Source organism: Lontra canadensis, unplaced genomic scaffold, assembly GCF_010015895.1.
Source record: "Lontra canadensis isolate GAN:19392208 unplaced genomic scaffold, GSC_riverotter_1.0 scaffold121, whole genome shotgun sequence".
In the NCBI taxonomy this organism is placed as follows: domain Eukaryota; kingdom Metazoa; phylum Chordata; class Mammalia; order Carnivora; family Mustelidae; genus Lontra; species Lontra canadensis.
In genome coordinates this window covers 4,587,638-4,603,578 of record NW_022631115.1, presented here as the reverse complement: position 1 = coordinate 4,603,578, position 15,941 = coordinate 4,587,638, and the positions used below count along the sequence as shown (strand labels likewise).

The 15,941-nt window shown below is 36.1% G+C and overlaps 1 protein-coding gene across 1 annotated transcript in view; it reads left to right on the top strand.

Annotated features, from left to right (window-relative positions):
* PXDNL (peroxidasin like) overlaps positions 1-15,941 on the top strand; it is a 454,842-nt gene that overhangs the window by 155,250 nt on the left and 283,651 nt on the right. Inside the window, exon 2 of the mRNA XM_032841176.1 lies at positions 14,292-14,363. Within this exon, the coding sequence (XP_032697067.1) occupies positions 14,292-14,363 (72 nt within the window). The remainder of the gene's footprint in view (positions 1-14,291; positions 14,364-15,941) is intronic.

Here is a 15,941-nt window from a genome sequence, read left to right as displayed (position 1 = left end):
GAGAAGTAGGTTGAGTAAAATTCTTCCTGCAAGAGTAAAATTCTTCTTTTAGCCTGTTGTATTACTAACATGATAATTTATTGGAAATAAGATTTTGTATTATGGTAAAAACTGGTGGAAGTAGATAATGTTCACCATAATACTCAGCTGGTTGGTCTTTCTTTTAAGCTTCCACAATACTGGTAAGCTTTCTGAGGTTGACACAATAATTCCTACCTGTGACACAAAAATGGATAGTCCAATGACTCTCAGTCAGGGATTCAGCTATGTTAGAGGCAGAATCTCACCCAAGGACTCAAATATGTTGTCAACCTGATGTTTCAAACAGGATGATTTACAGGCATGGAATACAGATGGAAGCAGATTTGTGAAAACCCATTTCTGAGCCTTAAAACAAAAGGCTTTGCCATGGAATGAGCAAATACGTAATGTAGCCATATGCTGTACACTAATTCTGAGCATCTCTCTAGTGCAAGTAGTTTTCAAAAAAGATGCCCCCTCCTCTTTGTGTGTTTTTAGTGAGAAGAATTGAAGTTGCTCTTTCAAACAGTTGTGCTATTGTGGCCACTTTCTCAGCATGTTGATTTTTCTGTCTTGCTATCCTATTCTATATGTAGTGAGGTCATAGACATTTATTAAGCTCTTTGGATGAGAAGTTACACTGATCTCACTGTGCGGTGAATGATAATACAAAAATACCATTACAGAAAACCAGTCATGAAAAGAGCAGATTGGTAAAGAAAAGAGGACAAACCATTTTTCTGTAAGTTAAATAAATATTCTTTTTTCAGTTTTCATTGTGTGTAAATTTAGTAGGGATAACACAGGGGAAGAATACTTTGTTTTTGTGAAAGGTATGTTTTAGAACTTTTAGGAGTGTAATGCACTCATTCTTTCACCTCTTTGTTGAACCAAATTACATCCAGCGCCTGGAACAGAACCTGTGGGCTCTGTTGCAGATGCTTACAGAATAGTAGCTAAGGAAGGGGAAAATGTACACCAAGGGCACAGTTGAGCTTTCCTTCTTCTTTTTTTCTTCTTTGGATCCACATTTAAGTATTTTTCTTTCTTTGTCTGACTTATTTCACTCAGTATATGACTTCAAGGTCCATCCATGTTGTTGCAAATACAGATTTCCTTCTTTTTTATGACCGAATAATATTTCATTGTATATACCACATTTAAAAAATCTGTTCATCATTTCATGGACTATTAGGTTGCTTCCAAGTTTTGGCTCTTATAAATAACGCTGCAATGAACATGGGGGCACACATATCTTTTCCAATTAATGTTTTGTTTCCTTCAGATAAATACCTACAAGTGGAATTGTTAAATTAAGTGGTAGTTTTATTTTTATTTTTTGAGGAAACTCCATACTGTCTTCCATAGTAGCTGCAGCAATTTACAGTCCCACCAACAGTGAACAAGGGTTATATTTTCCAACACTGTTTCTTTTTCTTCTCCCCCTCCCCCTCCTGCTCCTCCTCCTCCTTCTTCTTCCTCTTCTTCTCCTTCTCTTTTCTTCTTCCCATTCCCATTCCCTCCTCCACCCCCTTCCTTTCCTTCTTATTCTTCCATAATAGCCATTCTAACAGGTGTGAGGTGATATCTAACTGTATATTTGATTTGCATTTCTCTGATGATTAGTGATATTGAGCACTTTTTAATATACTAATTGGCCATTTCTATGTCCTCTTTGGGAAACTATTCAGATCATCTGCCCATTTTTTTAGTTGCACTGTTAATTTTTTTTTTTTTTTGTATTGAGTTGTATGTAGTTCTTTGTATATTTTGGATATTAGCCCTTATCAGAGATAGACTTGAAAATATTTTCTCCTATTCAATAAATAGGTTGCCTTTCCATTTTATTAATGGTTTCCTATCCAGTACATAAGCTTTTTAGTTTGATATATCCCATTTACTTAGTTTTGCATTTGTTGTTTTGATTTTGGTTTCAAATCCAAAAAATATCATCACCAAGACCAGTGTCAAGGAGCTCACTGCCTATGTTTTCTTCTAGGAGTTTTATGGTTTCAAATCTTATATTCAAGTCTTTAATCCATTTTGAGTTAATTTTTGTGTATGGTGTAAGATAATAGTCCAGTTTCATTCTTTGGCATGTGGCTGTCCAGTTTTCCCAATGCCACTTATTAAAGAGAATACCCTTTCCCCGCTGTATATTCTTGACTCCTTTGTCATAAATTAATTGACCACATATGTGTTGGTTTATTGTTGGGCTGTCTGTTCTGTTCCATTGATCTCAGTCTCTATTTTTATGCTGGTACCATACTGTTTTGATTGCTATAATATAACAACTTTATAATATAGCTTGAAATTAGGAGGTGTGATGCCTCTGGTTTTTTGTTCTTCTTTCTCAAGATCACTTTTGCTATTTGAGGTCTTTTGTAGTCCCCTATAAATTTTAGAATTATATATTCTATTTCTGTGAATAATGCCATTGAAATTTTCATAGGGATTGCATTGAATCTGTAGATTTCTTTGAGTAGTACGGACATTTTAACAATATTCTTCCAATTGATAAGTGAAGAGTTTTTTCCATTTATGTAACATCTTCAGTTTCTTTCATCAATATCTTATAGTTTCCAGTGTAGAGATCTTTTACATCCTTGGTTAAATTTATTCCTAGGTATTTTATTCTTTTTGATGCAATTGTAATGAGTAAGTTTTTAAATGAGGTTCATGGCTTTATAGAAGAGATCACTATTAAGCATAATGCTTGAAGATGTATTTTTTTTTTTTCTAGGTTGGATGGTGAGAAGAAATTCTAGAAAGAAAGAACAACACACCAAAAACCATAAAAGCATGATACATTTTGAAGTGTTCTAGAGATTGAAAGTACTTTGGCATGGCTAAAACATAGGGTGCCAGAAGTATTCACAGGTGAAAGGCTGGGAAGTAGGGGAATCAGGGAAGGCTTCATATACCAATACAAGCAGTTACCGTTCGACTCTGCTGACAGTGGAGAGCCACTGAAAGATTTTAAACTGCGAAGGTTAAAATAAATCAACAACAAAACAAAAATGATTGCTTTCCTACAGAAATCCTACACAGCTGCGTGCAAGGGGCATGTAGCGAGTCCATGAGCATATAGATTGTCTGGATGGTGATGATGTGGGTGTAGAACTAGCCTGGGGTAGGACTCAGAGGGGACTTGATAGCTATACAAATGTGTTCTTAGGTCTGTGATTTTGTGTCTGGGTGGATATTAGGAACAAGGCTTTGGGGAAAGTTGAGGTGCCTTTGGAACCTTTATCTCTTAGGGAGATCAAGTGGCTGGATTAATGTCAGGCTTGGAGAATGTGGTAGATATCTAAGAAAAAGGTAGAGATTTGGTATGTGTGTTTTTATATACATGAATGTTTATGTGTATATGCACATACATGTTATTCATATATAATTCACGTTTCTTTGCTTTTACATAGTTTCATGCAGCCAAAATAGTGGATAAGATTGCTTGAGAAGGTTAAGGGAGGAAAGAAGAGGGCTGAAAGCACAGCCTTGGAGACATCAGTGTTTAAGAGGCAAACAAAAAGAACCTGATCTGGAAAAGGAGTCTATGACAGTCCATTAGGAGAGAAAGGAGAAAATCCAGGAGGGCTTAAAGAGGAAGGGAGTTAACATTATCAAATGCCACCAAAAGACAAAGTAAAATGGTGACTCAAACACATTCATTGACTTTATCCATCAAGAGTGCATAGATGGCCTGGGCCAGGACAATTTGAATGAAATGATAAAGGAGAAAGTCACCTTTAGTGAGCTGACAAATAAATGCAACAAAAATACTAAATATAGAGACTTATTTCTTTTTGAAATAAAATTAGATTTTTTTTCTTCCAGTTGTTATCATTGGCATGCAAATCTTGGTATGGGAGATAGAAGCAAAAGTGTTAAATAATTTACTAAAATTATAGAAATGTATTTTCCAAAAAGACATCACATATTTGAGAAGTTGAGGCTATCGAAAAATCTAATATCTTTGTCAGCTTCTCTGATAGTTATAGGAATGAAGTAGTTGTATATGGAGATTTGATTTCCTGTCATTGTCTGTAGCATACAGGTCACATTTCTCAATAATCAGGCCAATCTTATGTTTGACTCCCAGGTACAAAATTGCAAATGTCAGTGTCTAGTTTCATAGAGGAATAACTATACATTAAGTTAACTGAATTTCTTTTTTCTTTCTGAAAAATGGGTTTTGAATAAGAGTGTTTTCACTAATATTTAGAAAAGTTGATTTTTCATTTACTGATGAGTGTCTTATATGCAACTGAACTGAAACCTCACTTTTCATTTGTTTTATATTTCTAGTATTTCCTATTTGCCTATTGTGAACCATAGCTGATTTATCCCACTATTATTATTGTTGTGATTATTGTTATTAAATGCTCTGTCTCAGTACTTATACTCAAGATGCAAACTTTATGCTATATATACGAAGATGACTTAGACATATTTCCCGCTCTTAAGAAGCTCCCAATTTAGCTGTGTTGGGTGGGAAGCACAGACCCTATAATTAGAAAATTACAATGTTGTATTTAAAGTTTGGCCTATTTCACTCCAGTGTGCCTAAGGACAGACGGGGAGGTGTGGGGAGGTATGGAGCTAGATATGTGACATGCAAACAAGATCAGCTTTATCCTGTGGCACAGTGCATCCCGGAAATGAATCTCACCCCTGACAAGCCCTTGGTCATCAAATACATGGTGGAGAACCAGGTCAAGGGAGATCTTTCTAACAACCCCAGAACAAAGTAGCAACCTAATAGTAGGAAGCGGGAAGGACAAACAAGATAAATATAATCCAAGATAAAAACATAACCAAGTCTGATCTCAGGAATTCTGTAATATTCTTTCAGACTGTATTTATTTGCTCATGCGGCATACTTGTCTAGCAGGATCTAACGGTGTTGGCCACTCTCCCAAGCACAGGGGCATTCGGATAAGCCATGCTTAACATGAAAAGAGGGGACAGAAATGTTAATATTGTTGCATAGTATTATAATGATCCTAATAGTATGAATTATGTTAAGTAATTAATTTAAAAAGTTAAATCTTATTATTTTGAAATATGTTTTCACTCAAATGACAAAGTTAGCAATGCCTTTACATTCAAGAGGTTACATTTGAGTTTTATGTGAAGATTCAGTCACAGCTTCTTATTCTCCAAAAAACATTATTATTATTATTTTTATTTAATTTCTTTTCAGTGTAACAGAATTCATTGTTTATGCAGCACACCCAGTGCTCCATGCAATACGTGCCCTCCATAATACCCAACACCTGGCTCCTCCAACCTCCCACCCCCCGCCTCTTCAAAACCCTCAGATTGACAGACAAACGGATAAGGAAGATGTGGTCCATATACACTATGGAGTATTATGTCTCTATCAGAAAGGATAAATACCCAACTTTTGTATCAAAAAACATTATTTTATGCAATGTGGTATATTATCACCTCAGAGTGAAGCTTTGCTGCTGACTGCTATTTTCACATGCAAGTGAGTGGGAACACTATTCAGCCTATAGTCTAGTCCTCCTGGTACTGTGAAATTTAGGACATATTAAACCACCTACCTCATCTCCCTTGAAATCATTTCTTTGACCTAGAAGAGTGGGCTGCTCTTTAGTGACATCTGCTGGAAGGACCATGTACACAAAGAAAGAAAAAAGTGGAACTATTTTGTCAGGTTGTCTGTTTTCTTTAGGTTTCCACAGACAGGAATGCCATGCTTCAAAATTATAATGCTTTCTTTTATATTTGGATGCTTTTTTTTAAAAGATTTTATTTATTTATTTGACAGACAGAGATCACAAGTAGGCAGAGAGGCAGGCAGAGAGAGAGAGGGAGTCTCCCTGCCAAGCAGAGAGCCTGATGCGGGGCTCGATCCCAGGACCCTGAGATCATGACCTGAGCCGAAGGCAGAGGCTTAACCCACTGAGCCACCCAGAGGCCCCTATTTGGATGCTTTTAATGACCTCAGTGATGCAGCTGGACACTCAACGTTCATACTGACTTACCTTGGACTGGTTCACACCTTCCATTGACATTTTCATTGTTAGCTCATTTGTGCAAGCATGGGGTATTTGTTAATTCTAACCACGTAACCTCTGGAAGACAAAGGATTTAAATGAAATGCTAACTGCCCTGTCTGAGGGAAGTGGGAATTTGGTTTAGGATAATGAGGTGGAAATTATAATAAAATGAAAATCAGGAAGACTATTTTCTGATACAACCTCTGGTCCTCAGTGGCTGGCAGATGATGAATGTGACCTTCCATTGTCCTGGGCCCATTTTCCTCAGGAGGAGTTTAAGGTTAGGTGGGAGTCTGTAGACAGTGCCTACTTTGTAAGCAGACACACTTGAGAGACATTCCCCATGGCCACTTGTTTTGCTTTGAGGTGAGTGAAATGTTTTGAATGAAAAGTTCCAATTCTGAAATCAACATATTAACAACTGCCTTGAAAATGTAGTGTTAAGATTTAGCCAAGATGAATATGTACTTATATTCCACTTCTTTCCTCTCCCTTTTGCTTTTCCCTCTTGTCTTACACATAGAGTCAGAGGTTAGACTAATTATTCTGTAAGACAACTTCTTTTTAAAAAGTTCAAGTTCTTCAAGATTATAATAGCATACTTGTTCCTTGTAAGATACTGGGATATTAGAGAAAAGCATAACCTAAATCTTTGTGTGTGTGTTCCCCTGTTACCTTCCAATTTTAACTTTCTGTGAGCACCTGATGGCTCTCAGTGCTTTAAGACCTATTGTTTAATTGATTTCTTCATCCTGGGGATTTTGTGAACAAGTCCGGCTTGGCTTAATTCATAGTTTGAGAAGTGATTATAATTTTCTGGAAAATAGTGTGGAGCTAGGCTGGAAATTTAATTGAAGAGCAAAATAAAGAAGGTAGATTGAGAAACTATTATAAGGTTGTTCTAATATCTTCTTTGGTCTTCATAGTATTGTGATTTATGTATAGATACTTTAGCCATTATTGAAGGTATGTAGATAAGTATCAAACGTGGAAAAAAAAAAAAAGGAAAAATGCCAGGTGCTATCTACCCAGCACCAACCCCAGGCAATGTTCACATGAGACCCGCCCTTTCTTTCTTGTACTCTTCACTTGGTGGTCTCCGTATAGCTAGTGATGATTTTCACTGAAGTAGCACCTGTCAGGAGTTAAGACTCCTCAGAGCTGCCCTCCTCAGAGAATTCTGAGATGCAGATCTGAACTTGGGAGGCCCTTCGGTGACTGTGCATATTCCATACAGGTTTGGAAAACTTGGTTGAGCCTCCCTGGCCAGGGGTTTAACCCTTTCTTACCCCGGCTGTTTCATTCACTGAAACTACTTGCCTCTCGCTTACAAAGGATGATGCTTGGCCAAGTGTGAGCCATGTCTTCTGAAAAACTACACTGAATGAAGGAATGAATGAACACCGTCATTTCCACTTTTGTCAGGGTCATATTGGGTGTGGTAGGGTTTTCTAGAGAAACTTAACCAATAGAATGAGGAAATCATTAGGCTCTTTCTAAAACAGAGCAAGAGAAAAGAGAGAAGGATTCATTTTAAGGAATTGGCTCATGCTTTTGTGGGGGCTAGCAAGTCTGAATTTTGAAGAGGAGGCTGGCCGGCTGGAGACCCAAGGAAGAGTTGATTTGCAGCTCAGTTGTGAAGGGCATTGGAGGCAGAATTCCCCCTTTCTCAAACACTTCAGTCTTTTCCTCTTAAAGACTTTAAGCGATCAGATGATCATTTTAGGGTTCACATTAGGGAGGGTATTTGCTTTTTCAAAGTTTACTGATTTTGGTGTTAATCACATATAAAAATATACCTTCACAGCAATATCTAGACTGGTGTTTGACCAAAATCTGGGTACCATGGTTTAGTCAAGTTGACATAAATTACCCTTCATAACATGTTAACATCAAGCCAGACAAACAGCAACAGAAGATAGACTCAAGCTCTGGCTGCTTGACCCTTGGTAGGCAGAAAATGCACCTGCTATCAGAGAGAACCAAAGAACATGATTGGAAATCAGGCAAGCCATGCATTCAGTGGTGTCCTCCAGCTGCTCTTCCTCACCTGGAAAATGTTTTTCCAATTCCTATTCTGAAAGAGCTGTAAGATTGAAAGAGAAAGATGTTTTAGGGCAGTAGGTGAAGTTGTGGAGAGATCTGTTACATTCCTCCCCTGATTCCAAGGTCTGGACAGTTTAGAACCCATGGATGAGGAGATGGCACAAGGGACAGAAATTGAGAAAGGAGATGGAGGCTGGGACAGCTCTAGCAGTTAGGATCAGAACAATAGGGAACCTGGCTGCAGGGAGCAGAGCATGCAAATGGCTTAGATTCCAGAGACAGAACAGAGGAAGGAGTGCACAGGTGTGTGCTCCTGGGAGAGATGATGGCTGGGCTATCAGAAGTTATCTTACTCCCTCCTGCCCTTCCTGGAATCCAGGGAAGACAAGATCCTGCTTATGTTATTTCTACAGTTTTATGCTTTTGACTTTACAGTGACTTAGTTGCATCCCCGCCTTCAACAAGAATGCTTTTAGCTCAAGTACAGATCTGCTTGATCTTTTTTTCATGAAGATAGGCTTTCTGCCAGAATGAATATTTTTCACTTATGAGGAAACAAGTAGCACACTCAGACAGAAATCAGCCTGTTAAGTTGGTGCTCTCTGAGAGTTTTCCTTATTTGTTTTGCTCTCTCGGTGCCAGGTTCTTAGCTAAAATGGCTAGGCATGGGCCCCCTTAGCTCAGGCATCTGCTCACAATAAATCTGTAGACCATCTCAAACTAGGGTACTATTAGGAGGACCCACACTACCGTGGGACCAGATGATCTGTGTAGCTTGGATCTTACGTTCAAGATCTCAAATTTAGATTTTGATATTATCTCCTAATGACCTATGCATTCAGTCAAGGGGAAGGCTGATAGTGTTTTTTAAGAGCATTGCATTCGTCTTATAACTTAAATTGGACTATCATCTGTGGACAAATTACAATTTTATTTTTTATGTTTAAATACCCACTTGTTTAATATTTTCAAAAAATATGCCCTATGTCTGGCATTTATAAAATATACTGGGAACCTCAGGCCTCTGGGAAAGGTCTAACATCTCTATCACTCTGTGAGATCTTTCTCTGGATTTTTCCACACAGACATAGTATAGCTCCATCTAACCCACCCAGAAGGTGTGTAATGGGCAGAGATGAGGGCGTGGTGTGCCCTGTTCCATGAAGGAACTAAATAACATGATCTTGAGCTATGCTAATTTGTTTAAGCCTAGTTCACCTTGCTGTCTGTCCATGCTTGTTCTCTGCCCTCTGTGTACAATGGGGGAATCATTTAAACTCATTTTGGAAGGAGAATCTTTTGGATTAAATTTGAACTAAAACCCATCTCTTATTGGTTAAAAACATCAACTTCAAATTTCTCACCATAAAAATCATTAAACATTTCTTCTTCAGCTTTAACAACTTGAGCTGGAGGCAGGCAGGCCAGACAGACAGATAAACAGACAAACTCATGTTGACCACTGCCAGTAAGCACCATGAGCTCAGTTTTCATCTTGGTGCCTTTCCTAAAGTTGTTTCCAAATTGAATTCTAGTGAAAAGTGAATGGGATGAAAATTGTGCTAAATAATAATTATTTTTATGAATATTATTTTATCAATATTACATGTATCATAAAGGGATGAATTATGCAGGATATATAAAAATTCAATTTTAACTCTATGCAAAGGATGAAAAAATAATGCTACAAATAATGCTAAGTGAAGTTTTATATAAATGACAAATTTTGTGTGGGTGAAATTTTAGTGATCCATCTTAAAAGTAATAGAGGCAATATGGGAAAATAAATAATTATTTTTGGATAAACTTATTTATACAGAAGGTAGTATGATCCAAATTTGGTGGCCATTTGAATTCAGATGATCTTTTAGTGTAATTTCATGAAAAGGTATGTTAAATACTACTTTCAGCAATGTATCGTGTAATGTCCCATATGCAATTCTAAAATGCAGCAATTAAAACTAGGAAGGGAAGGGGCGCCTGGGTGGCTCAGTGGGTTAAAGCCTCTGCCTTCGGCTCAGGTCATGATCCCAGGGTCCTGGGATCGGGCCCCATGTCGGGCTCTCTGCTCAGCAGGGAGCCTGCTTCCCTCTCTCTCTCTCTCTCTGTCTGCCTGACTCTCTGCCTACTTGTGGCCTCTGTCTGTCAAATAAATAAATAAAAATTCTTTAAAAAAAAAAAAAAGAAAAAACAAAATCAAAAGTAGGAAGGGAAGTCTTTCCTTAGAGTTTTAGTTTATAATCTACCAAACTACACAAGTTTATGTGGTAGAATATACTGACAAAGAACATGAATGTTAACATGCTAACTTTGGTGCATCTAAATATGTCTTATAAGAGTTTTAAGTCAAGGGGGAAATAATCTTTGTGTTTCTTTAAATGTGCTTTGCTTTTCTGGGAAGCTGCTTCTCTGTGGCTACCTGAGAGTGAGAACTGTGTGTCATGTATCTCACAGCCCCCTAAATAACCCTTGGGACAGTGGACAACTTGCCACACTACTCTGTGGCAGGAAACCTTAGCCTTGCTTGTTAGTGAAGACAAAGGGAATTTTGATAACCAACACACTTAGCATCTTTACTCTTTTTTTTTAAATTTCTTTTTAGCATAACAGAATTCATTGTTTTTGCACCACACCCAGTGCTCCATGCAATACGTGCCCTCCTTAATACCCACCACCTGTCTCCCCCAACCTCCCATCCCCCACCCCTTCAAAACCCTCAGATTGTTTTTCAGAGTCCATAGTCTCTCATGGTTCACCTCCCCTTCTAATTTCCCTCAACTCCCTTCTACTCTCCATCTCCCCATGTCCTCCGTGTTGTTATGCTCCACAAATAAGTGAAACCACATTATAATTGACTTTCTCTGCTTGACTTATTTCACTCAGCATCATCTCTTCCAGTCCCGTCCATGTTGCTACAGAAGTTGGGTATTCATCCTTTCTGATGGAGGCATAATACTCCATAGTGTATATGGACCACATCTTCCTTATCCATTCGTCCGTTTCGAAGGGCATCTTGGTTCTTTCCACAGTTTGGCGACCGTGGCCATTGCTGCTATAAACATTGGGGTACAGATGGCCCTTCTTTTCACTACATCTGTATCTTTGGGGTAAATACCCAGTAGTGCAATTGCAGGGTCATAGGGAAACTCTATTTTTAATTTCTTAAGGAATCTCCACACTGTTCTCCAAAGTGGCTGCACCAACTTGCATTGCCACCAACAGTGTAAGAGGGTTCCCCTTTCTCCACATCCTCTCCAACACATGTTGTTTCCTGTCTTGCTAATTTTGGTCATTCTAACTAGCACCTTTACTCTTAAATCAATTAGTGAAAAGTTTAAATTTAAAATGTGGTGATTAGTTCAAGCATCTTTTTGCATTATTTTTAATTACATATATTATGTATTACTGCTGTATTATTTAATTGAAAATGAATTCAGAGTTGGCATCATTTTGTAGAACTGAAGCTGTGCATACACTATGATCTAGCAATCCTAATTCTAAATATGTTCCAGAGAAATATTTCTTCAGGTGCACAAGGAGACATGTATGCATGTTTATTGAAATATTATTTGTAAATGTTGCAAAAAATTGATAACAGTCAAAACAGCTGTCAGTAAGGGGATATATAAAAGAACTGTCTGCATAGTGAAATATTATAGAACAGTTGAGGATAAATATCTAGATCTTTATGTGTCAAAGAATGACCTAGAAGAGATGCAGTAGAGGGGGAAAAAGAGAAGTTTTAAAAACCACAGAAAGTTTAATTCCATTTCTGTAAATTTAAAAACACGAAATATTCTATATTTACCTCTATTATGTTTATTTCATATTTTTATATGTATACATTTTACTTTTTACTTACATTTATTCATATACCTATGTATATTTGTGTGTCTAAAGAGAAACATCACACTCAGGAGAGAGGTTATATTTGAGAAGGAGACATAGCTAAAATTAAGGTAGTGGTTAAAAGAGATTTTTACTTCACCTGTAATATATTTTTACATATGATTTGTGTAATCAAAATAAAAATGTGTGGAACTGTGAATAGAAGTAACTATATCAAGTGAAAAGAGTTGTTAATTCTGGATATGGATAATAAAGAGTACTCTTTTCTTATTTGTACTTTTCTGAATTTTTAAAAAATTTCAAAGCCTTAAAAAAAGAAAGTGATTTATCTTTTTATATTTACTCCCTTCTTGTATTGTTGGAAGCTCAATTTGGGAGGACTATTAGGATTTATGGTTTGATGTGAGAGGACAGTCCTTTCTGTAATTTGAAGCTTCTGTGTTGAAGGGAAACTAAGGGCCTATAGTATTTGGATTTATATAACTTTATCTCCTGTAGGTTTATAGTGAGAATTTCACATAATTTATAAAGTTTCTTTTATACCTTGTAGGTTTATAGTGAGAGTTTCATATAATTTATAAAGTTTCTTTTAAAAATATAGTACAGACCAAATAACAATGTATGATGTTTAAGCAATGCATTCCGTCTTACAAAGACGTATAGTCACAATGAGTTATTTTGATTGAATACCTTTTAAAAAAATGTCATGCATCTTTTTTCTTTCTTGGTGACAGAATTTAATTGAATTATTTTAATTGAAAAAGCTCCTATAATATTGCAATATCCTTCCAAGTCAACTCAAGAGAAACATAAACTGATAGAATTTTAAGGTAATCTTATAAAGATTTTTGAGTTGAGTATTTTAAAATAGTAATACTTTTTATGATGGTGAAAAATTTTATTTTGAGAAATTAGTTGAGTGGAAGTACATATTTTGTTTTTTGTTTTTGTTTTTGTGTTTGTTGGTTTCCTGACACACTAATGCTCTGTAAAGTTTTTCCAGTATCATTGCCCTTGGGTCTCATATTTCCGAATAATTTTTTCATCTTTTTCCTGTGATCCCTACATTAGTGATATAAACTCAGCTCAAATAAAGTTATCAAAATAACAGTTTATTGCCTAGATAACTAAAAAGTCGGAGGTAAGTTTGGTCTCAGGCATAGCTGGATGCAGGGCTTTGTTTTCTTCTCCCATATTTTCGCCTTTTTGTCTCTAGTTGACTTTATTTTCTAGTCTGGACACTTATGTTCATAGATAACTCATTTTTCATAATCTCTGATCCCAAACACAGAGCATAACTGTTTTATTCAGCAGCTCATGAATGCCCCCAATTTGCTTTGCTTGAGTCATATGCTCCCCACAGAAGAAGGAGTGTGTCCAAGGAGACAGTTGTCTGGCCTTAGTCACCCTCTTGAAGGACACATGACTGACATTTCCACCAAAATTATAGGCAGTGGAGTGGGTTCTTCTCTCACTGAGAGAGGGTCTAGGCAGACCAATACCTAAGTTGGCTATCTGTGCAGAACATTTTGTTTGTTGCTCTGTTGTACCACTAATACTTTATATACTTTAATACTTTATATACTAGTGCTGTAATTATTTGTTTGTAATCTTCAACTCAACTGTGCCTGCTCAGTAGCAAGGACCATTTATATTGTTCATCTTTGTGTTCCTATTATTTAATGTGGCAATGTAGTTGTCATTCAGTAATTTACATGCTGAATAAAGTAATGTATTAATTGATGAAAGAGAATGTTGGCTGCCTCTCTTACACTAATTTTTTTTTTTTACGGATTTTAATATTTCCTTAGAAGGCTGTTATGTTCCTGGACTATTAAGAAAAATTAACTAATTAATAATAATTTTGCCTAAATCCAAGTAATGGTGTTATGTTGAATTGATAAGTGACATCTGACCTATCAATATTGTTCAAATTTATTATGCTCAATTGGCATGTTGCCATATACAGAATTAGTTTTAGTGCCATACAAATATGACAAATGGAAATGGTGTAACTGCTTTCAACACTTTGAAGAGATCTGTAACTAGCTGCACTTTTCTGGTGTCTTTAGACTAGCATATAGCATCTGATATGCATAATCTGCTATAAATAACATATGTACCTAACAGTTATGCATATTGTACCTAATTCTGTCTCATGGTTAGTCCTCCAGTGTCATAATTTGGTTATAAAAATAGAATTAGTTTTTAGACTTCTGGAAATAATAATCACAAATATTATATATTAGTAATATAATATATAATATAATAATATGCTATATAAATATATCATATAAATATTAATCATAAATATTATAATATTTCTCCTTTTTATGTTCCCAGAGACTTGAGGTTTAACAGAATACAAGAAATTCCTGGGAGTGCCTTCAAGAAACTCAAGAATTTGAACACTCTGTGAGTAATTATGCTTATCTGTGAGGTTTCTAAAATTATAATCTAGTTGGATTGCAGATTGCCATGAAAAGTCATTTGGAGACTAAAGAATAATTAGTATGGGAGTGGAAACTCGTTGGTGCTCTTGTAATCAGAAATTCTCTGCTTCTTTCCACTACCTATATTTTTACTACCTTCTGAATCTGGGAAGTAGTCCTACTTATCTAGTTGTCCTTTATATTATATTTGTTTAGAAAGCTTCATGGTTGAAGAAACTGAAAGAATAATTAAATACTTTCTTTATGGATTCCATAGCCAAAGCAATAGGCATGGAATAAAAATTCATGGTCTTGTGACTATGAAATCCATGCTTTCACCATTATGCCACTGGATCTCCTTATTTGTAATACCACAAATACCACAAAATCATGTATTTAGAGGAAAAGTTACAACTTCATGGTTAAGCTCTGATAAAAATTTTCAAAGTCTAAAACACTCATTTTATTCATTCAACAGATATTTATTATCTGTGGTCTGCTTAGCAGTTTGCTGGCTTTGGGTCCAGACCAAAATACACAGGTCCCCGCTATGGTATAGCAGATAGTCTGACCTTACAGATGATCAATAAACAAAGACCCAGCTGTTAAAGCTGTAAAACATGTAATAAAAATACGGCAACTACTATAAGGGAAGAGAGTAGAATGATATGAGAGACGACGATAGGGGGCTTACAGCTACTAACATTGCTCTATATTTAAAATTATTTATGTTGCATTTAGATTAATCCATAGGGCAAAATCACTGGAAGTTAAGAATATTCAGTGTTGTTAGAACTATGTGGGTATATTAATTTTCTTGACATAATATTTTTGTAATCAAGTTAATAATATTTTCAATCTAGCCGAATTTATCACTGTGCTATAGCCAAGCCAGTTCTTCTAACTTCAGGTTTGAAATTATAATTTTATACTTGTATTTTTCCCACCTGGATTCTTTCCAGTAACTGATGCCTGAGTACGCATACTTTATCACAATATCTCTGGTTGGGGTGATATAAGAGCATAAGGAAGTAAAAACTGCAAGGTTTATTTCTTACTTAACAATAAAGCAGTTGTTCTCAAACCATAATATGTAAAAAAGTTCCTGGGGAGCTTTTGGCCATGAAGATGGCTAGTTCTCTTCCCCAAAGATTCTGATTTAACACTTCTAAGGAGGGACCCAAAGATTTGCATTTTAATGAGTATCTTTAGGGAGTCTGGCACTTGGGGAGCACTATCATTGAAGCGTTCAATTGTTATCTACTGAGAAAAGTAGATGATAGAAAACCAAATATCTTATTAATTTAACAAATTGTTAATGTTACCAAGTGTTATCAAATCTCTTCTTTCAATACAGTTGCCACTTAAGTTTTTGAAGAGTGAAGCAAAATGATGATCTTTACTGCAGTTTGGCCACATTTTGGAATTATAGCTTGTAATACTGTAGTTATTAATAAACAGTCCATCTCCTCATTTGGTAGAAGCCATACTTATTATTAATTTGTGTCTAAATATTTTTATGAAAAAATCAAGATGAAAAATTACAATTTGTGGTGTTAAT